At 40.7% G+C, this 23,987-nt stretch overlaps 1 protein-coding gene across 6 annotated transcripts in view; it reads left to right on the forward strand.

Moving 5' to 3' along the window:
• The window catches only part of LOC122556777 (kazal-type serine protease inhibitor domain-containing protein 1-like), a 45,619-nt gene extending 23,945 nt beyond the window's left edge, over positions 1-21,674 (forward strand). For 5 of the 6 annotated variants that reach the window (XR_006313661.1, XR_006313658.1, XR_006313660.1 and 2 more), the window contains exons 3-6: positions 7,425-7,585; positions 8,000-8,147; positions 10,871-11,056; positions 20,332-20,414. Coding sequence is in view for 1 of the 6 variants with exons in the window: in XM_043703929.1 (XP_043559864.1) it covers positions 7,425-7,585; positions 8,000-8,147; positions 20,332-20,444 (422 nt within the window). In the remaining 5 variants the exon portion in view is untranslated. Of the gene's footprint in view, positions 1-7,424; positions 7,586-7,999; positions 8,148-10,870; positions 11,057-20,331 lie in introns of all 6 variants that reach the window. The other variant, XM_043703929.1, reaches the window with a different exon arrangement.
• Positions 21,675-23,987: the final 2,313 nt, after the last annotated feature.

Here is a 23,987-nt window from a genome sequence, read left to right on the forward strand (position 1 = left end):
TTTTTCTTTCCATATATTCCCACTTCACTTTCATCATCATTGCTAGCTTATATGCTGTCCTTGCCATCCATTTATCCCTTTCTCTCACCTTTCAATGTCATTCATATCCCTCCATTTAGTATCACTCTAACCAGATTCCTGCTACTCAATGAATTGATTTCAGCTGCTTTTCTCACAAGAATTTTCATCCTCAACATACAGCAACTAGAATCACTTTGAATAGGAGTGCTGCTGAGTAAGAACAACGAAGGTGAAAGGATTCCGTTCTTGCTATTTTTAATAAAACACATAAAAAACCCCCCACAAAATTATATTCCACACAAGCATGGTACAATTTGTAACTATGATGACTTCCACTTATTTACCTGCTTTTCTGAACTTTCCTCTTCCTTCAGCAATTCATCATTTATTTCCTGGGAACACATAACGAAAGCAAGATGAGAAAAAAAAATCTTAGTTTATGTCAGGAAAATTCCACTCAACCCCAAAAGTGATCACACAGGACCAATATGACCATGGGTACACAGCATCCATTATCTGCTCCGGAGAAAGCCGAACACACGCTGGAGGAAAGGTATCTGAAAAGCACCTGAATTCCAGTGAGGCAATTCTGGACTGAATAGCGAGGTCAACATCTTCAGACCATGAACTCTTTCCTCCATTTCAATACTTCGTTTCTCTCCCTGAGTATCAGAGTGATCTTGTCTTTATGCTTTGCTTTCAGCTCAGTATCCACTTCCTCAGCCACATCTCATCAGCCTCCATTCCAATGGTCTTCCCTCCTTCAGACTGTTCTTCTACAATGTCCCCTCCCTCAGTTCATCTTCCCTCAATCTGTCCTCCTCGATCAGTCATGCCTCCTTTCCCCTTGATCAGTCATGCCTCCTTCAATCTCCCCTCCTTATTTTCCCACACCTCAGTTTTCCTTCTCTTAATTTTCCCCCCTTACTATAATGTATCCTTACAATAAGGATTTGGAAAAGAACTGATTTCATATCACTGAATTAAGTGTTCTCAACTGACCATGGAGTGAATGTTATGCTCCAACCCTACTGGTGTGTTTACATGTGGGAGCAAGTAAAACAGGATAAATGGCTAGATTACTGTGCTACCCTCCTGGTGGGTAAGGCATTTGTAAACCTATTTGCCCATAGGCCTTTGATGGCCTTGAACTGGTCAATAAATGGGTCTGTTTCAACCGCCATCACAAGCAGATGTGCCACTAATGAAGGTGAATAACGGAGGCCAGTCTGTGTTTTAATCAAAAGCCAGCAAGGGAGATTAGTGTAATAGAAATAGAAATACAAAAAATAGGAGCAGGAGTAGGCCATTCGGCCATTTGAGCCTCCTCCACTATTCAATATAATCATGGCTGGTCATCCAACTCAGAACCCTGTTCTTGCTTTCACCCCATATCCTCTGATCCCTTTAACCCTAAGAATTATATCTAAAACCTTCTTGAAAACATTCAATTTTTGGTCTCAACCACTTTCTAGGGCAAAGAATTCTCAGGACGACTCATCTCAGTCCTAAATGGCCTACTCTGTATCCTTAAGCTGTGATCCTTGGTTCTGGACACCCTGATCTTTGTGAATATCCTTCCTGTCGTTACCCTGTCTTGTCCTGTTAGGATTTATAGGTTTTTATGAGATCCCCCACCCTCAATTCTCTAAACTCCAGTGAATATAATCCGACTAATCCAGTCTCTTTTCATATATCAGCCCTGCCATTCCAAGAATTAGCCTGTTGAAGTTTCATTGCACTCACTCCATAACCTGAATATTCTTCCTCAGATAAAGAGGCCAAAACTGCAAACAACACTCTAGGTATGATCTCACCAAGGCCCTATCTCAACTGCAGCAAGACATCACTGCTACTGTACATCTGTCCTCTCACTATGAAGGCTAACACACTATTTGTCTTCTTCACTGCCTCCTGCCTCCTGCAACCACATGCTTACTTTCAGCGACAGGGGAACGAACAAACCCAGCTCTTATTGCACCTTCCCCTTTCCCAATCTATCGCCATTTAAATAATCCACCTTCCTATTGTTGCTACCAAAGGAGATAACCCCATGTGTTTCTTATACTTTGCCTGACATGCATTGCTTACTCACTTAACTTGTCCAAACTATATTATCTTCTTTGAGGGAGCTGTATGCACATCAGGGGGCACAACATCCTATAGATGGTACTGCTCCTTTGGGCCTCCTACTCCTGGGCTCCATAACATTACAGCCCCAGCCTTTCCCTTCCTGATTGTCTCTCATCCCTTCCAAACCCCCGACTGAGTGTTGCAGACTGGCACATTCCAAGGTCCAGGACTACATGTTGAGGGACGCGCTGAAGCTTGGGGCAGCTGCCGCCAAGGCGTGGTGGGGAAAGACCACCGTGTAACATCTGTCTGCCTAAGAAGAACAGGGGGCCCACGCAGTCATTTGGGCTCTGCTGGCGCCTCAGCTCAAAATGTAATCGTACCAACCTGTAAATAGGAATGATTACTCTGTTTCGATACGCAAAGAAATGGCATGTCCAGTTGTATAGATCAAAGTATTTATGTATAAAGTATATTTTTGAAATAAAAAAAAATCCCTTCCAAACCTAAAATGTACTTTTTAACCTTGCTCCTTCAGACTCCTTCTCCTTGAGCTTGCTTGCAGTCACACCCCTGTCCAATCCTGAATTCTGTAGTTTCTGGGATATTCAGCTGCCAGCCAATCAGATTGTGCTTGAGGGGGCTGTCCCACTATCAGCTTGCTAACACTATGGATCAGTGGTGCTGGAAGAGCACAGCAATTCAGGCAGCATCCGAGGACAGGCAAAATCGACGTTTCGGGCAAAAGCCCTTCATTATGCCCAGCTGTATAAGGCCATGGGTTCTTGTGGTGCAGTGGTAATGTCCCTACTTTTAAGATAGAGGGCCCGGGTTCAAGTCTCACCTGCCTTGAAGGTGTGTCCGAACAGGGACTGATGTAAAAAAATGCATGGATGTTTTTAATTGACTTGCTCATTGCAGCAACATTTTAAAAAACTGACTGTATCTGAACTGTCTTTTTACTGGGCTATTGAGGAAGGAGGGGAAGGTTGGGGTTAGTGGAGCCAATGTTACATTTCCCTGTAAAATTAACCTGTGCCTTCCCGATTATTCTTTCTCAACTTGGATGCTTTAACCTAGGGTTTTCAGTCGCAACATTGTAGCACACCTCAATCCAAACTATGTGTATGTCTTTAGATAATAGTGGAGTTAAAATTGAACATGATAATGTAGGCACTGTCATCTGCATTGTCTATGACTAATTTCATCCCATGTGAGATTAATTTGTTGTTGCCTTCAATCTGCTTGACTTCACAAGATTCAAAGAGTGCATTCTCTGTGGTTCTCTGCTAATCAGAAACCTCCTTTATCTTTCTCCAACCGTAATGGGTGTAGTTTGTTAGAGAGCTGTGGAGATTCCAACACAAATGGATTTGGGTAAGAGAGTGATTCATTATCTTCACATCTCATGTAACACACTCACTGACAGGAGGTTCTTGGATCAGTGTTTCTGCATTCCTGAATGTCGCTGTCAAAATCAGGCAAATATCAGGAGAGACATTTATGATCAGTAACAGGCAGCTAAATTGCAAATCCACTTAAACATATGGAGCTGTGTTTATGTCTAAGAGTGGCATGCTGTAAAACAGGTCACATCTCCAAAGCAGATTGAGTGACTGTCACTGCTAATGAGTCATGCTTGCCAGCTCTTTGTTTGTACTTATCTGTGTCCAATAAATTTTCATCTTCCATATATATAGCTGTACACCCCTGTACCAGGCAGTAAAACAAATCCTACTATCACTGCTTGTCAATGTAGTATCTGATACAACTGTGGCAATGTTCTTTTTGGATTATCCACCCTGATGTCACAGCTTGCAAAACATGAAAAGAAAAATAGATTTTGGTTTGGAACTGGGGCCTATTTTGCTGAACATTTACTGTTAGATCTTAAAGAAAGAAGTTTTAATTTTCTAGAAGGCCCTCTATGCGTGCAAATTTCTTTCTGAATTTCCTACATGAAAATAGTGACTGCACTTCAAAAAGTACTTCATCGGCATTTTGGCAGGGCACTATATAACTGAAAATTCTTTCTGGCTTAGAGTGAAGGCAGGCTGGAGTTGCATAAAACTCTATTTCAAAAGCATTCTTGAAATTCTTAGAATAGCACTAATGTGCTCTAGCTACTAATTCAACACAATTAATGCTTATAGAGTAGCTGCCATTTTGTAACCTGAAACTGCAGAACTCTCTGTGGCACCTCAGCTTACTTGTGGCTCCCAAGTGAGCTGTCGTGGCCAAGATCCAGATCTGCACAAGCCTTCAGATTGTGAATGGCATACAGTGTGTTAAGGAGGATAAGACTGTCTGGTCCAAAGGACCCTCGCATTGTTCTCTTCCGAGACTATGCTAAGAGCTTGTAACAGAATTATACTGTCACTTCTGACTTGCTGTGAAGCAGCAACCACTTCATAACAATGCAGAGATGCAAAGTTCTTACAATTCTGCCCTTGATTCATACAATAACTCTAGAGCACATGATTGTTCTTTAATGCTGACATATTCTTTCATTGTATCATTTGGCATAATGCACGGTGCATTCTCACTCCATTGAGTCATGCATTGGCTAAAATATTTGCTCAGTTGGTCCAAATTCACAATAGCTAATCCCACAGTGGATTTTAAATATCCGAATTGTTTCCAGTGTTTGTCCCAATGAGGATAAAGGAAGAATTATTCTGTTCACAATAAAACCTTGCAAAACATGGGGAAGAAAACAAATTTTTCTAATGTATAGATAGAAACTGAGGACACAAGTGAAACAGTTCATTAAAAAATGTATAAAATCCAAGGATATACTGAGGGCTGTGGTAACAGTAAGTAAGGTTGGATTGTGAATGATTGCAGTTCTTACATTGCTGCAAGAGTTTTAGTTTCAAAATGGTGTGGATGTGAATAGTGAAGAGATGAGGGACTGAACATCACATATTATACACACTGACAGCAATAATATCCCAACTGGCTTTCTATGTTCCCAATGGGTGAGACTCCTCGTTTAGACTATAAGATAGTAAAGCAGAGGTTGGTCTCTCAGCTATCAAGTCTGCTCTGCCAGTCAATGAAATCACGACTAATCTGATAACTCTCGACTCTGCTTTCCTGCCTTTTTCTCAAAACTCCCAATTCCCTTACTGATATAAAACTCTGTGTATCTCAGCCTTGAATATACTTAATGACCCAGCCTCCACAGCGAAGAATTCCACAGATTTACTGCCTCTGAGAAAATAAATTCCTCCTCATATCTGCTGTAAATGTACACTCTGAAATTATGCCTTCTGTTCCTAGACACTCCCTTACAAAGGGAAGCAACCTTTCTATGTCTACTCTGTCAAGTCCTTTAAGAATCTTGAATCTTGCAAAAACAGACTGCCTCCAATACCAGTATATCTTTCCTTAGAAAAGGAACCCAAAACTGTTCAGAGTTCTAAGTGCGGTCTGACTACTGCCTTGTATCATTTTGGCAAAATTTTCCTTCTTCAATATTCATTTACCTTTGAAATAAAAGCTGATATTCCATTTGTCTTCTATACTATCTTTTGAACCTGGATGAACTCATTAGGACTTCTCAGCTGAAACATTATTCTCACATCATGTCTGCTCATTTCTCTTAACAAAAAATGAGGTGGTTGCAAATGGGTTATAAAATGGGGAAGGAAGTGTAGAAGACTGGCTTCGATCCAGTGCCACATGGGACAGTAGAGACAAGATTCTGCTATGGGCCACAGTCCATTGCAATCTTTTTCAGTTCAGCCCAGGTGGTGTCCCACTCATGATGGTCTTCTTTGCCCAGCCATTTCTTCTTTTTCTGTCTTGAGGTATCTTTACACTTGGCAACAATGGCAGACATCTCTGAGTTTACTATAAACAGACTTAGAACTTCCCAAACACCCAAAAAAGTGTTCTTGCTATCAGGTTTTAAATAATTTTGCTGCAAATTACCTAATTACCTCTGAGATGAAAGGGAAGTGGGACCAAAGATAGCTAATTAGCATTTCAATCTGGAAGCATGGTTTCACATTGCCGTGTAGAGGCACAAAGGAAGCCAATTTTGAGATCAGGTTACAGGCTCCCCCATACAGCAATGACCATCACAGACAGATAGCAGGGGTTTATACAGTCAGCAGTGTAAAAGGCAGCTTGATCTTTGCGAGCTATTACAGCTGGATTCAGGAGAAAAATAGTCTCTAGTCAAACAGACACGTCCTTTGACTTTCTACAGGGTATAGGTGATTTGGCCTTAAGTGTCCCAAGGTACAGAACAATCAGAACAGGCTGTAGTGTTGGTGTCAGAGGAAAGAAATTCTGTGAAAATTGAGGTAAGCCGAAAGATGGTCACGTGAGGATGTTTCCACTTCTGGGTGACTCCAAAACTAACAGTAATTAGAAGATGTGGATGATAGCAGAACTGAGAGGCTATAACTATGATGAGATAATGTTTTCAGCTTTCCAAACACCTTCATAGACTTCTTTGGCAAATGGTTGTAACTGCTATGTAATTGTAAGTAACCAAACTCCAAACACTCCTGGTAAGGAAAGATTAGGGTTTTAGCTCTGAAGTCTGAGTTGACCTCGAGCAGGATGCTTCCATCCAGTGTGTGTGTGGATATGCGTTTTCCAACCCTATTGTGCTAACTTGGACTTACCGGCTAGTCAGCTGATATGAAAATAGTTGTGGGCATGGAAAATGTGTGCATGTTACAACCTGTCAGATGTAATCAGCCTGTGAATCTTTCACTGTTGCATATCAACAGAATGTGTGAGTAATGACAAGAAGCTTACAATAGATCTCTGGTAACAAAGAAAAACATGAACTTGCATTTTGGGAGGGCCTAACACATCCACACATCATCCCAAAGTATGACACAGAAAATTAAACACCCTGTATGTCATCACAATTGCAATATCAATTGATGTGACATCTAACTTGCAACATTAGGTCTCACAGCAGTAAGATATTCAGCTTTAGACATTGCTTGAGTGATAAATGTTTGTCAGGATACTGGGTTGAATTCTGCTGCTCTTCTTCAAATAGTGTGAGAGGATATTTTGCATTGACTTAAGAAGATAGGGCCTTCCTTCTTTTAACATCTCAGCCAAAAGGTGGTACTGTACCTCTAACAGTGAAGTACTGACAGAGTTAGACTAGATCATTTCATCAGGTTTTAAAGTGGATCATGATTTAGAGACCTATCAGATGACAAAAACCTGACACCTGGATGTCAGGGAATATTGATGAGGAGGGGCGGGGACGATGGGCGGGGGAACAGGGAAGGATGTTGAATACTCAATAGATATGCTGATGTTGGTAACTCTTGTTCACATTGATACAGTTCCATGGATCACCACCCCTCCTCGTGATGTGCACAATATTACAGGCAATGATATTATCTTTGGCTGTGAGGTGTTGGCATATCCCATGGCACTGGTGGAATGGAGAAAGAAAGGGAATGAGAACTTCCTTCCTGGGGATGATGCACATATCTCTATCCAGGTAAGAGATCTTGCTCTAAACTGCTTTGGAAATCAGATATGTGTTCTTGAACATTATAATATCATTATTATATTATTAGATATCATTATCCTGAATATTATTATATTACATTTATCATATTAATGTATTATTATTGTTATTGAAAATGTTCTTGAATATTGTTAAATGGAAACATAATGCCAAGGTTTTATGTCCAGGAATCATCAAGACAAATGCAAGAGTGCCAAATTTCAAATATTATACCAATTTGAAGAGAATGAAAAATCTTTAGATTATTTGACAATTTAACTCTGATTGGCTGAAATGTACCCATAGAGAAACCAATGGGGATCTAGGTTCCCCAAGCTTTCAGATGGGGAATTCCTACACACAGGACAAAATGTGTCATGATTCCTGATTTACTTTTGTCTAAAGGCAAGAGGTGGGCCAGCACGATACGGTATCACAGGATGGTTGCAGATTCAGGGGCTGAAGAAGTCTGATGAGGGGATCTATACCTGTTACACAAGGAACAAGTATGGAGAAGCATTCGCATCAGCACATTTAAGTGTGTATGATCCTGGTAAGACCAAGAAACAACATTCGACTAACACGTTTTTTCCTCTCACAAAAATTCTTTCACATCCTTGTCACTGCTGCATCTAGTTCAAGGGTTTTCTGGTAGATCATAGCTATCCTAGTTGAATCTTTTGTATTCAAACTGATAACCATTCCTTGGTAATCTCAGGCTTAATCTCAAACTCTGAATAGGATTCTTAACCACGTGCTGCAAAAAAAATGCAAATGCCATTTCTTGTTCTTTTGCCAAACATCTTAAGTTATGTCCTTGTATTACCAACCCTTTTGCAATTGCAAACAGTTTGTCCGCACACACTCTGTCTAAACCCTTCATAACTTCAAACAATTCTATTAAGTCTCCTCTACTTTGAGGAGAACAACCCCAGCGTCTTCAATCACTTCATGTAACCGTAATCCTCAGCCTTGAAGCACTCCTGTAATTCTCTTCTGTATCCTATGCAGGCTTTTGTAGTACAAGGGTTAACGTCTGGGACTATGTGGATAGCACTGCTCATAATGAAGAAGCAGGTGAACACGTGATAGAGGGAAATTTATTTTATTCATTCCTGGGATTTGGTTGCCTATGGCTGAACCAGCATTTATTGCCTGGCCCTAGTTGCCCTTGGGAAGGTGCTGGTGAACTACCTTCTTGAACCAGTGCAGTTAGTGGGAGATTCTTAATGCCCTGAGGGTGGGAATGTTTACCCAGCAACATTGAAAAAATGGTGATATATTTCAAAGTCTAAATAGTGAGTGGATGATCATGGCGTTAGCAAAATATAACGGACAGATGTACAGCAAAGCATAGCTCATAATTTGTAATAAATGAGTTACTGTTTGAACTGACCAATCACTCTCTAATCTATTATACTATTATACAACTGACAATAGTTGTCACATCCTTCCTATAAAGTGATACTCTGAATTTTACACACTGCTTCAGCTGGGACTAAATCAGTGTTTGTGTAAAAAACACAAATAATTTTATATTTTTTATATGGTCTTGCACATGTAGCCCACCTTTTTATGCTCTGTGTCTGTTGGTCAAGATATTTATTTAAAACATGGATGATCTGCATCTGAACTCCAAATTACCTTAATACCTTTACACAGTGAAAATCTAACCACCTCAAAATGTCCAATTTCCATATCTGTTTTGGGGAGAGAGTTGAAGTTTCTTCTACCCTTTGTGTGAGCAAAGTGCTTTCTGATTTCAGTTGCGGGCATTTTGTGGACATGATGCTAACCAAACAGTCTGCTTTGTCTCGGATAGTGTTGAGCTTCGAGTGTTATTGGAGCTGCACTCATCCTGGCAAATGTAGATTATTTTATCTAACTCCAGACTTGTGCCTTGCACATGATGGACAGGCTTAGGGATGCCAGAAGGTGAATTCCTAGCCTCTGACCTGCTCTTGTAGCCAGTGTATTTATATGGCTAGTCCAGCTCAGCTTCTGGTGAATGGCAACCCCAAGATGTTGATAGTGGAGGAATTCAGTGATTGTTATGACGTTGAGTGTTAAAGGGCATCTTTAAAGGCAATGACCATCTCTCATTGGAGATGGTCATTGCCTAGCATTTGTTTGGCACAAGTGCTACTTGTCCCTTTTCAGCCCAAGCCTGCGTATTGTCTAAGCTTTGCTGCACTTGGCCATGGACTACTTCAGTATCTGAGGAGATGCGAATGGTACTGAACATTGTACAATCATCAGTTAACGTTTCCATATCTGACCTTATAATGGAGGGAAGGTCATTGAATAAGCAGCTGAAGATTATTGTGCCTAGGACTTGACCCTGGGGAACTCCTACAGAGATGTTCTGAACTGGCCCAGATGACTGACCTCCAACAACTAAAATCGTCTTCCTATGTGCCAGAGATGACTTCAACTAGTGGAGAACTTTCCTGTTGATTCCCATTGACTCCGGTTTTGTTCAGGCTCCTTCATGCTACACTTGGTCGAATGTGGTCTTGATGTCAAGGGCTGTCACTGTCACCTCTTTTCTGGAATCCAGCTCTTTTGTCCATGTTTGAACCAAAGTTGTAATGAGGTTGGGAGCTGGGTGGCCCTGGCGGAATATATACTGGGCATCAGTGAGCAGGCTATTGCTGAGCACGTGGTGCTTGATAGCATTATTGATGACACATTCCATTACTTATGAGTATGTTTGAAACATGGTTATTGTTGTCATGAAGGAAAACAACAGCCAGGTTGCATGTAGCAAGGTTCCGCAAACAACAGTCTGAAACCAAGCAGATAATTTTTTAACTTATGTTAAAAGATAAATATTAATAGAGATGGGGGGTGGGGGGGGGGGGAGGGAGAACTCCCTGCTCTTCTTGTAATAGTATTATGAGATCTTTTATATCCATCTGAGAAAGAAACTGGAATCTTAGTTTGATGTCTTACCTGAAAAACAGCACCTCTCACACGGTATCATCACTTCAGTAATGCTTTGGGATTCAAACTCAAAAGTATCTGACTTAGAAGTAAGTGTGGAGAAAGTGTGGACTGCAGATGCTGGAGATCAGAGTCACGAGAATGGTGCTGGATAAGCACAGCAGGTCAGGTAGCATCCGAAGTGCAGGAGAATTCAGGCTATGGTAACGCACCAAGGTTACAACATCTCTCTCCACTGCCACACTAGCGTAAAGAATGAACAAAAATCATAATGCAATTGGAATACCTCTAAATTTCTTCTAATACTCATCCCATTCTGATTTGACCTAGGCTTCTCTGACAGCACCATCCAACCCACAACCTCTACTACCTTGAAGGATAAGGACAGTAAATTCATAAGAGCACCACCAATTTCAAGTTCCCATCCAAGTCACAGAAGAGCCTGAATTGGACCTTTGTCTCCATTTCATAATTGCCAAAAAGTCAAAATCCTGGAACTCGCTTGTGAACCAAATTGTGAGTATACCTGTCACACATAGTTTGTAGCACATCAAGAAGGTGGTGCAATCTATGTGTGACACCACCACCTTCTCAAGGACATTTAGGATAGGGATAGGCCAGTTGTTAGAGTTCAGGACCAGCATGTTGCTGTGAAAACAAAGGATAAGGATGGGAAGATTCAGGAACCTTGAATAACAACAGAAATTGAGAGCTTAGTCAAAAAGAAATAGCAGGCATACGTAAGAGTTAGGAAATTGAAGACAAAGTCCTTGAAGAATACAAAGATAATTGGAAAGCCCTCAAACAAGGATTTAGGAGGGCTAAAAAGGGAAGGAAATATCCTTGGCAAATACAGTTGAATAAAGTTTCAAGACATTTTATACATATGTAAGGAGCAAAAGGAAAGGGTAGGTCCTCTCCAGCACAAAGGAGGAAATTTATGCATGGAACCAGAGGAAGTGAGTGAAGTCCTTAACGAGTATTTGCATCTGGATTCGCAAAGGATAAGTACATGGTAGATGGGGAGTCTCAGGAGGGCAGTGTTGGTATTTTACAACATGTCACTATAAAAAAAGGTGTTGGGTGTTTTGAAAAGCATTAAGGCAGACAAGTTCCCAGGACCTGATGTGATCAATCCCAGAATGCCAAGGAAGACAGATGAAGACATTGCTGGGGCCTTTTACGAAATCTTTGTTTCCTTTTTAATCACAGGAAAAGTCCCAGAGGACTGGAGAATAGCACACATTGTTCTTTTGTTTAAGAAGGGCAACAGGGATAATCCAGGAAATTACAGGCTAGTGAGCCTCACATCAGTAGTAGGGAAAGTATTGGAGAAGATCCTTAGGGATAGGATTTACACAAATTTGGAAAAATATCAGCTTATTAGAGATCATCAGCATGGTTTTGTGTGGGGAAGGTCATGTATCATAAACTAATGTAATCTAATCTAATCTAAACTTGATTGCCTTTATTTTGAGGAAGTGACAAAGATGATTGATGAGAACAAAGTGGTGGATATGATTTGGAGATGTTGTGGTGGATGTTGTCAACATGGATTTTAATAAGGCCTTTGACAAGGTCAATACCAAAGGTGAAATCACATGGGATCCATGGTAGGCTGGTTCAGAGGGATACAAAACTGGCTTAGTCATAGAAGTCAGAGAGTAGTGGTAGAAGGGTGTTTGTCTCACTGGAGATCTGGGACCAGTAGTGTTCTACAGGGATCACTGCTGGAACCCCTGTTGTTTGTAATACACATATATATATATGGTTTGGAGGAGAATATAGGTGGCCTGATTTTTAAGTTTGCCGACGACACAAAGTTTGGGAAAACATTGGATAGTGAGGAACATTGCCAGAGGATACAATGGGATATGGATCTGTTGTTTGTAATACACATATATATATATGGTTTGGAGGAGAATATAGGTGGCCTGATTTTTAAGTTTGCCGATGACACAAAGTTTGAGAAAACATTGGATAGTGAGGAACATTGCCAGAGGATACAATGGGATATGGATTGGCTGGAGACTTGGTAGGAAAGGGCAAATGAAGTTTAATCCAGACAGTTGTGAGGTGATGCAGTTTTGAAGATCTAATGCTGGAGGGAAGAATACAGCAAATGGTGTCAACAGTCAGAGGGTTCTAGGCATTCAGGTCCACAGTTTCCTGAAAGTTGCAACATAAGTGGTTAAGGTGGTCAAAAAAGCATACGGCATACTTGCTTTCATTGTTTGGGGCACAGAGTATAAAAATTGGCAAGTCACGTTGCAGCTATGTAGAACTTTAGTTTGGCCACATTTGGAATATTGTGTACAGTTCTGGTCACCACACTACCAGAAGGATTTAGATTTTATTGTCACATGTACTCAGAAGAACAGCAAAAAGTGTATAATGTTGCCACACATGGCGCTATCGTAGGTACCAAGGTAGCTAGGTACAAAAAAACTTAGGTACAAATTAGCAAGAGAAACAAGAGTTAAAATGTTAAGCATTACTTCATAGAATAGTATAAAAACAAAAGAATAAGTTAATAGTTAATATTAAATTATTTTGTAGTTTAAACTAGGAGAATAAAGGAATAAGTTAAAAGTTCAACAGTCTTTGATGAGTCCTCCACTTATCTCATTCTCCGGAAGAACTCAATTGTCTGTTCTCGACATCGCTGATGCAGATACCATCACTGCTGCTGTAACTGCTGCCTTTCCAATTGTCCGTCCCTGTGCCTCAGGAACATGTCCAGGCAGGATCCACTTGCACATAGAGCCAAGACACCACCATAAGCTGCAGACAGATTGGCCAACATACCAATGAGAGACCAGGCTGAGGACCGCCGGGAGACCAGGCTGGGACCCACCACGAGCCACCGAGACACCAGGCTAGGACCTATCATGAGCCACCGAGGGACCAGGCTGGGAGCCACTATGAGCCTCCGAGTGACCAGGCTGAGACCCACTGAGAGACCAGGCCTAGGCCTGGTGAGCAAAAAGGGTGAGAAAAAGAAAAGAAGGGGAATTAAAAAAAGGAAATAGGAAATAAACAGAAGGAGCAGAGAAGTTCCAGTTGGAGCATCCTACTCTGCTGTTGTGGGATGTGAATGCTGTAGACAAGGTCCAGAAATGGTTTACCAGAAGGTTGCCCATTTTTGAGCATATTAGCTATGAGATTGGACAAACCTGGATTGTTTTCACTGTTGAAGGATGAGGCAACCTGGTGAGGCATCTTTTGGAGTACTGTATGCACTTCTGGTCGTCCTGTTATAGGAGGGAGATTACTAAACTGGAGAGGGTTGAGAAAAGGTTTATCAAGATATTGCCAGGAATGGAGGGTTTAAACTATAAAAAGATTTATAAAAATTTATAAAAAAAGTTGGAAAAGTTGGGACATTTTTCATTGGGGTTCAGGAGTTTGAGGGGTGACCTTACTGATGTTTATAAAATCATGAATTTCATAGATAAAGAGAATGACAAGGGTCTTTTCCCTAGGGTGAGGAATTCAAAACTAGGGGGCTTTTTTTTAAGGTGAGAGGAAAAAGATTTACAAAGGACATGAGGGGCAACGTTTTTACACAGAGAGTGGTTCGTGTTTGGAATGAACTGTCAGAGTTCATGAATAGGAAAGGTTTGGAGAGATATGGGCCAAGCGCAGGCAGGTGGGACAAGTTTTATTTAGGTGCAAGGTTGGCGTGGACACGTTGGACCAAAGTTTGACTCGAAGATTCCATGACTCCAAATAATGAGAGGCATAGATAGAATGAACAGTTGAGGTATTTTTCCCAGGGCAGGAATGTCAATTTCTCGGAGACATAGCTTTAAAGAAAAGGAGATAAGTTTAAAGGAGATGTAAGAAGCAAGTTATTTTTTACACAGAGGGTGGTAAATGCCTGAAATATACTGCCAGAGGAGGTGATGAAGGTGGATATACAGTACTGTTTTGGAGATATCTTGACAGAAATGTGCATTTGCAGGGAATAGAGGGATACAGACCATACACAGGTCTTAGTTTAGTTTAGAAAAGCATCGTGTGTCAGTGGAGATTTAGTGGGCCAAAGGGGCTGGTCCTGTGCTGTGGAGTTCTTTGGTCTTAATGCTGCCTTTGCTGGTGATACACCCTCTGGGTGAAAATATTTTTCCTCCCACTTCCTCAAAGCCTTCTGCTTCTTATCTTGAATCTATTTCACAAATCTATGATTGTGACTTTCATTTCGTTTGAGAAAGTTACTAAATAAATGAAATGGCTGGTGACTATGTGAGTATTGTTGGTCCAAACAAAGTTGGTAAGTACAGCTAGTAAGGTATTTGCATCACTATCAGAGGAGGTATGTGGGATGTATAACGAGGTAAAAAATGCTATCTCATGAGCCAGTACTGAACTCTACAGACAATATTCCAAAAATCTAAGGAGGGAACCTGGTCAAAAGTACATTGAGTTTGAAAGGATCAAACAAAATAATTTTGATATGTGGATAAGGGCATTGAAAGTAGATCAAACATATGACACTCTTAGAAAGACGATTATTTTGGAGGAGTTCAAAAATTCACTTCCTCAAGTAGTGAGAACTCGTTTGGAAGAGCAGAGAGTTAAAACTGCAAGATTAGCAGCAGTTATGGAGATGGTTATGAGTTGGTTCAGAAGTCAAAGTTTGGCTTCCAACATCAATTTTAACCTGTGAGGGAAAGAAATTGGGGAAAAGAGAAATCCTCAGGCAGTAAGGGAAAAGGAGATTTGTTGAAGATAGTAAAGATAGTTTCGCACAGGCTACAAAGGAAACCCATAAAGGGAAAAAGAAGTAAAAATCTCAGGTGTTTTCACTGCAATAAAGTAGGCCATATGAAGTCACAGTGTTGGTAGTTTGGAAAAGCACTGGGAAAATGTGGGAAAACAGGATAAGTTTTGTTGAAGTGGTAAAGTAACATAAGAATATAAGAACTAGGGGCAGGAGTAGGCCATCTGTCCCTCCAGCCTGCTCCGTCATTCAATAAGATCATGACTGGTCTTTCTGTGGACTCAGCTCCTCTTACCCCACACACTTACTATAACTTAATTTCTTTCAAAAATTTATCTATCTTTGACTTAAAAACATTCAGCAAGGTAGCCTCAACTACTTTACTGGGCAGCGAATTTCACAGATTCACAACCCTTTGGGAGAAGAAGTTCCTCCTCAACTCAGTTCTAAATCTGCTCCTCTTTAATGTTGAGGCTATGCCCCCTAGTTCTAGTTTCACCTGTCAAGTGAAACAATCTCCCTGCTTCTATCTTATCTATTCCCCTTAATTTTATATGTTTCTATAAGATCCACGCTCATTCTTCTAAGTTCCAGTGAGTATACTCCCAGTCTAGTCAATCTCTCCTCATAAGCAAACTCTCTCAACTCTGGAATTAACCTAATGAACTTCCTCTGCACCCCCTGTAGTACCAGTACATCCTTTCTCAAGTAAGGAGACCAAAATGGTACACAGTACTCCAGGCGTGACCTAACCAGTGCCCTATACAGCTGCAGCATAATCTCCCTGTTTTTAAACCCCATCCACGAGCAACGAAGGACAATATTCCGTTTGTCTTCTTAATTACCTGCTTCACCTGCAAACCAATTTTTTTGATTCATGCACAAGTTCACCCAGGACCCTCTCAAAGTAAAATGCTGCAATTTTTCACCATTTAAATAATAGGTCACTTTGCTGTTATTCCTACCAAAATGGATACCTTACAATTACCAACATTCCATCTGCTAAACCCTTGCCCACTCATTTAACCTATCTATATCCCTCTTCAGACTTCATTGCCCTCTGCACACTTTGCTCTACCACTCATTTTAGTATCAACTGCGAACTTTCACCCATTACACTTGGTTCTCAGATCCAAAGCATCTTTGTAAATTGTAAACAATTGTGGTCTCAACACTGATTTCTGAGGGACACCACTAGCCACTGATCTCCAACAAGAAAAACACCCATTTTTCCCCACTTTCTGCTTTCAGTTAGTTATCTACTCCTCTATCCATGCTAATACATTACCTGTAATGCCATACAACTTTATCTCAGGCAGTAGCCTTTTGAGCAGCACCTTGTTAAATTAAGGAAAGTGCAGGGGAAGCAGAATGTACAATCTAGTCAAAGGTTGGTTGAGAAGAAAGTGCCAGATCTCTTTAAGAAATTTACTTGCAAAAGTAAGATTTACTCATGTGTATGTCAGGAGTAGCAGGTAAAGAAATTAAAATTTTAAAAGATACTGGAGGAAGTCAATCTTTGATCACCATCACAGATGAGGAGATATATAATTCAGCAGAAGTATTGCCAGAAAAGGTAGTAATATTTGGAATTCATGGTGCGAAGAGCAGTGTTCGATTATATAAAGTGAGGTTAGAGAGTCTGATGAAAAGTGGAGAAGTGGTGGTGGGAATTTTAGAGGAATTCCCGCTTCTAGGATTGGAATTTACTCTTGGTAATGATTTAAGTGAAGCCTACTGTGGATGAAAAGCCAGTGGAAAATGAGGCAATTGAGACGCTTTGGGAGGTATATCCTGGAATTTTTCCCGACTGTGCGATAACAAGGTGATAAAACCGCAGGAGGAAAAATCAAAGAATAAAGATAAGAAAGTTGAAGTACAATTATCTGGGACCATATTTGATCAAATGGTTGAGGAAAAAAAAACCAAGAACAGGTAAAACACATAGTAGATAGTTTTAGTTCAGAGAAATTAACTGAATTACTATAGAAAGATGAAAAACTGAAGCAGTTGTATCAAAAAGCGTACACAGAAGAAGAATCGGAGTATATCCTGGAATGCTACTTTCTTAAAAATGATGCCTTGATAAGGAAATCGAGGCCATCACATATTCAGGCAGATAAGAAATGGGTAGAAGTTCATCAAGCTCTATTAATGGTGGGTTATGGAAAGGAAGTGTTGTGGGTATGAATTACCAGTCGGAGGTCATTTGAGAGTAACAAAAACTTAAGCCAAAATATAAAAACATTTTTCTTGGCCAGGACTGCTCAAAGATGTGGTTGAATTTTGCCAGGCATGTCACATGTGTCAAGTCATTGGAAAACCTCAGGTAGCAGTAAAACTATCACTTTCAGGTTCCCCTCCAAGCCACTCACCATCCTGATTTGGAAATATATTGCTATCCCTTCACTCTCACTGGGTCAAAATCCTAGAATTCCCTCCCTAATGGTATTGTGGGTCAACCCACAGCAGTTGGACTGCAGCGATTCAAGAAGGCAGCTCACCACCACCTTCTCAAGGGCAAATAGGGATGGGCTATCAAAGCTGGCCAGCCAGTGACGCCCAAGTCCCACAAATGAATAAAAGAAATTTCCCCTCTGTCTATGCTAATTTCGTTAATTGTATCACATTCTCCCTGAATTCTATACCATATCATCTCTCTCACTCGTGAACACTGACACAAAATATTCATTTAGAATCCTACCTACATCCTTTGATTGCAAGCACAAATGACCACTGTGGTCCTCAATGATCCCTACTCTTTTCCTTGTCCTTTTACCGTTAATGTACCTGTAAAACAACTTAATATTGGTAAAAGAATTAGAGAAGACATGAGGACAAAATTCTTCACTCAGAGGTTGGTTGATATCTGGAATTTGCTGCCCAGTTTGGTGGTTGTGGTGGAAACTCTTATCTCATTTAAAGGGATCTGAATCTGCACCTAACTTACTACAAGACCAGGTAATGGTAAATGGGTTTACAATGGACAGTTGTTGATTCAGCTGGTGCAGACATAATGTGCTGAATGGCCTCTTTCTGTGCGACGACTTTTCTATCATTCTAACAGCTTAAAATGGTAAGAGCTTTAAATATTGCATCCAAACTTATAAGTTGACTAGTTAAGACAACACATGGACAAAATGCCAGGGGTCTGAGCAACATGGACTATGGTGAGATTTGTGGTAGAATCAGTTGAGAATTCTGGTGAAGCCTATCTTGATGTCAGGAGCACCTTGCTACACCTTCACTGAGGATTCTGGGCCTGGCTCAGCATGGCAGCTGCCAACCTGTCCATGGAGGCAGATGGACAGTTGCATGACCGGCTGCACTGCTGCAGCCTCCAGGCAATGAGGGATATTACCTCCCACATTGCTGTCTGCTGCTTTTGTCCTTCTTTGTGCAAGTGGATGAGGTCCCTGGTTGCTGACACCACAGAGTCATCCCCTGTATGGGGTTGAGAGGGTGACTAGACTCCAGCAGTCATCCAAGTGCCTGTGGTCTGAGCCATTTCCTCCTCAGCTGGCTGCAGAGCTGTCTCAGTGAGGCACTCATCACTATATGCTCCCACACTCTCTAAACCTAATGCTACCACCATGGTGTGAGTACAGCCTTGCTGATGCATGGTGCTCTCATCCCCAGAGACCAAGGAGGTGGCTTCTGGGAGTGGTAGCTGTTTCACCACAGAGACCCATTGATGCCTACAATACATAAGGAAAAGAAGATATCACTACCAATGGTTAATAGTGTATAATGAATTACACTGACAGTAGGAGAGGTACTATAAGAATTGCAACATAACAAACTTAGTCAGCTGGCAGGACATAGCTGTTTCATCAATGCTATCGGAGTGGCCTTGCCTTCTCTTGAAGGGTCTAGGATTCTCTCCTTCTAGGGGCTGAGGAGTGTAATATTGGGCATTCAAATGGGCCATTTCTGCCATGTTGTATTTTCCTGCAGGAAGAAAGAATGGAAGATTAAGTGAACTGAAAGTGGGTAGCACTCTGTTCGTGCTGGTGCAAGTGGTGGAAAGGTGGTGAAGTGTCCTCAGAGAGTGAGTAGATAGCGTAGAGTCCGGGCAGAGATAGTGGTGTGAGAACATGGCGAAGCAGTGGGATGGGGGGAGGCAGGGTGATATGGTATTCAGAGGGAGTGAGGAAGTGATGTAGTGAGAGTGCAAAACATGAGCCTTGGTGGAAAGTGAATGCAGTGCAGAGTGCGAGGAGCAGAGAGAAATGTGTGGCACTCACTCTGGTAGAGCAGAGGAGGTCTTTGACCTCTGTATGACATCCACTAGCATTCCTCTGGATTGTTAAAATGGCACTAATCTGGTTGGTGTCCTCGGACCAGGCTGCCAGGATATGGTGTCATGGCCTTCTCTGCTGGTCTTCTGGGAAGTCTTCTGCATCACCCTGACTACCTGCATCTCCAGTTCACTGTCAGAGAATCATGGCAATCTTCTCCATCTCTAAAATCTTCACACTGTGTCTGTAACTGAGCAGAATATCTTCAGATTGCTATTGCTTGTCCAGCCACAATGTGGCCTCTTAAAAATGATGCAGGCACCAGGGATGGATATCCATTGAGTGGTGAGTTCTTCTGAGATAAGATGAGGATGGAATTGGATGTGAAGGATGCCATAGGGGTATGACAAATAATTAAAGAGATGGGTTTGGTAAGATTTGATGAGAAATCTTACAATGCTTCATGGTGAAACACCCTCCAAAAAACTCAAAACAACTCACACTTAAGCCAAACAAAATGTAAGATTCACTCCTATATTTCTAAACTTGAAACCTAATTAGTTAAAATAAACACAACAGAGCAGATGATATTTTGCAAATGTAACATGTGAAACCAAGCAGATCCTTGTGAGATCTTACTGGTCTTGTAGTGCTAAAATTTGGGAGTTTAAACCTCACCCCACTTTGTTGTATAATCTGTTGCTTTCCCCAACCCCTCACTTGGCTAATCCCCCTCTTGAATTCACGTCAGGGTCTAGAGAAGGACAGTATTTTTCTTTGTCATCTCACAGCTGGATTTATTGTAAATGTAATTTTATCCACAGATTCACCAATAGCTATGAAAATGAGTTTGAAAAGACAAGACAGAAATTATATTGGAGGTGAAGAGGAAGATGAAAATGATGACTATAACATCTCGGGTGACGACGAGTACTAAAAAACATGAATTTTGAAAACATACCTTGCAGAGTAGAGCATAATTATCTAATGATTAAACGTTTGATAACAATAAATGGCCTTTGAGTAAAATAAAAATTGAACCGTATATAGTTTAAACTGTCATTCAAAAGTACCTTTAGGACATTTTACTGTCCGCAATTTTATCTTCAGTGATATGCTGTAGTTTATTTGCTGCAACTGTACACACTGTATTTGTAAAATTTCCTGAACATTCTTCATGTTCATATAAATTGTCACAATGCTGTAACCCTTTAGTTTAAAATCTTTCAACTAGCTATAACTGTTATAAATTAGACTGAGCAAAGACAAACTGCTTAAAAGTGCAAGGCCAACATCCAAGGTGAAGGTGAGAAAAACAAATGAACCACCTTTAGGGGGTCATGAAAAAGAGACTTCCTTGAATCCAGACATCCATCAAAACCTATCATAGTTTCAGAAAGGCTTTCATAAATGCAAAATACTGGAAACTGAACTAGTGGCTGTTACAGTTTTCCTCACTTCACTACTGCTTCTTTTATATACTATTTTAAATCGATAGCCTCTTGTTTTTGCTCGGTTTACTTTCTCTTACTCTATTCTCCTAAACTAGCCAGCCTGCTCATTATTTTAAAAACCTCAATCACATCTCCTCTCAGTCTTCTCTCCAAGGCAATCAGTTCCAGCTTCTTCAATCTACCTTCATAACTGAAGTTCCTGATCCCTGGAATGATTCTTATAAACCACTTCTGCACTCTCTCCAATGTATTCACACCCTTCCTAGAAAGTGGTGCTCAGAATTGTACACAATACTTCAGCTGAGGTCCAACAAATATCTTATACAAGTTCAACATCACCTCTTTGCTCTTGTACTTTATGCTCCTATTTATAAAAGTCAATAATGCCATATTAGTTTACTTACTACTCTCTCTACTGGCTCTGCCACTTTCAATGATCTATGCACATATATATTCAGCTTCCTCCTCTCCTGCACTCCCTTAGAATTTGTCCTCCTCATTTTATAGTACCTTTCAATGTTCTTCCTGCCAAAATGCATCACCTAACACTTCTCTGCATTAAAATTCATTGGACACATATCTGTTGACGTTACCAACTTATCTATGTCCTTCTGGAGTTTTACAGTGTCCTTCTCACAGTTTTTCATTTTTTGTGTCATTTGCAAACTTTGAAATTGCTCCCTGCACACCAAGATGAAGATCATTAACACAATTTGGAGATGCCGGTGTTGGGAGTGGGGTGTACAAAGTTAAAAATCACACAACACCAGGCTATAGTCCAACACGTTTAATTAGAAGCACACTAGCTTTCGGAGTGCCGTTCCTTCATTAGGTGATTGTGATCATTAACATACATCAGGAAAAGCAAGGATCTCAGTACTGATGCCTGGAGAACTCCGCTACAAATCCTTATCCAGTCCAATAAATATCTATTGCCCATTATTCTCTGTTTCCTATGAATAGCCAATTTTGTATCCACATTGCTACGAATCCTTTTATTCCAAGACTTTTCTCATGTCTGCTGTGTGGCACTGTGGCAAATGTGTCCTGAAAGTCCACATGCATCATATCAACAGCACTATCCTTATTGAGTCTTTTTGTTACTTCAGTACCCAGATATTTGAAGAGAAGCATTTTCTCTCTGGAGAAAATAGCATCCATTCCTCACAGCAACAGAGAAAAGACATCAAGGAACTGAGAATTTCCAATGATAGCAACATTCACTTATGACTACCTGTTTTCAAAATACGAGCTAATCATCACTGGACACAGGTTAAAATTGTATGCCTCAAAGACATCAAAGGAACTCTAAACCATATATTCTTTTATCTTCCCTTGTGTTGGATACTATTCTTTTTTAACTTCATACGTGTGTGTGTGTGCCCAAGTCACTTCATGAAGACTACATGCTTGAAGATGTTTTGGTCATTATGTTTCTTGGATTTAACAGATATTAAATTTGCTTTTTACTTGATTTAAGAAAAACTTGTCAATTGGTTCCTTATTACTTATGACAGAAAACAGTTAACTACATATTTACTTCGAGACAAGTGTACATTTGTCCAAAAAGAACTTAAGCCATTGTCATGTCCAACTTAGGTTGGATAAAAGTGAATAATTTCCCGCTTCTCATCTTGTCGAAACAAAATTGAAAGTGAAAACTTGCACGATTAGAAAAAGATGAATTAATCAGCATTATCACCTGTGGAAAATGACAAGAGAGGCTCTTATGGCATAGTGACAGTGTCCCTATCTCTAGATCAAAAGGCCCACGTTTAAATCACACCTGCTTCAGAGGTGTATAATAACATTTCTGAATATCTAAAATGACAGGAAGTCGTTTAGGTCTTCAACCTGGTTTCTTCTAGAGTCCAAAATCACTTAAAGATTTCATGGACTTCATCTATTTGCTCTCCTTCAACAGTTCATATATATTTATAGCCTGAAATTTGCTTCATATACACTCAATTCTACTACTGACTTTGCCCAGCAACTCTTCCTTGTTCATGTCCACTGACCCTCTCACAGACTCTAGCTCGCCATTTAATCTCTTCTCACAGTGAATGTACATCCCAACCTGTCATGGTCTCTAAACCCAAACTTCTAGCCTTCTGGGAACATGTCTTGATCTTTGAAGCAAAACTTTGAAACATTGAACTTCTTCACATGCTCACTAGAGAATTTTGTTTTCCCCAAACTTTCTGACAACTAATGTGGGAACTTCCACAACCTCTGGGATATTTAATGACCAACGACAATTATGGCTCTTGATAGTGACAGTAAGCAGATGTGGATCAGTCACCTGTCATACAACTCCATTCCATTGACATGTCTGTTTATGTGTTAATGCTCCTACTTCTTTCTTCAATTAATTATATTTGGACAATTTGGTCACAATTGTGCCTGCACCATTGACATTGCATATGGAATATATGGGAGCAAAGAGTGATTCCCAAACAAACAACAACTACCCCTCCAGTAAATTATCGAATGAGCATTCCACACTTTGATCACTCTATGTGAAGAACTTTCTGACAATCATCTTCAATTTGGTTATGTTTTACAAGGAAGTGCTCACACCCTTTAGGATTGGGTATTCTGATTTAGTCTATGGTTAGGGACAATTGAGTACGAAGCATAACATAGTAAGGGCTAGAATAGTCAGGAGGGATAGATCGGGTTCTTTGCAGCTAGAACTGAGGAAGTATGAGTAGTTGAGGGCCAAATTAGAAGGCAAAACCTCGAAGAAGAAAATTATTACCTGAGCTATGAGCAAATTAGTCTTGGGTATATCAGCATTGCTCCCTCCTGCATCAACATGTCCATTGCATTCACATTCGCCTCTCCACTGTCCCAGTACTCACCCCCACTGTTCCACTACCAATCCCCCAGTGATCCAGTACTCCCCGCCTCCTGCTGGCTGAGTGCTCCCCTCTCCTGCCCTGCTGGTCCAGTGCTCCCCTGTCTGCCCCCACTGGCCCAGTACACCCTCGTCCACCTCCTGCTGTCCCAATACACCCCCTCCT

Source organism: Chiloscyllium plagiosum, chromosome 14 (genome assembly GCF_004010195.1).
Source record: "Chiloscyllium plagiosum isolate BGI_BamShark_2017 chromosome 14, ASM401019v2, whole genome shotgun sequence".
In the NCBI taxonomy this organism is placed as follows: domain Eukaryota; kingdom Metazoa; phylum Chordata; class Chondrichthyes; order Orectolobiformes; family Hemiscylliidae; genus Chiloscyllium; species Chiloscyllium plagiosum.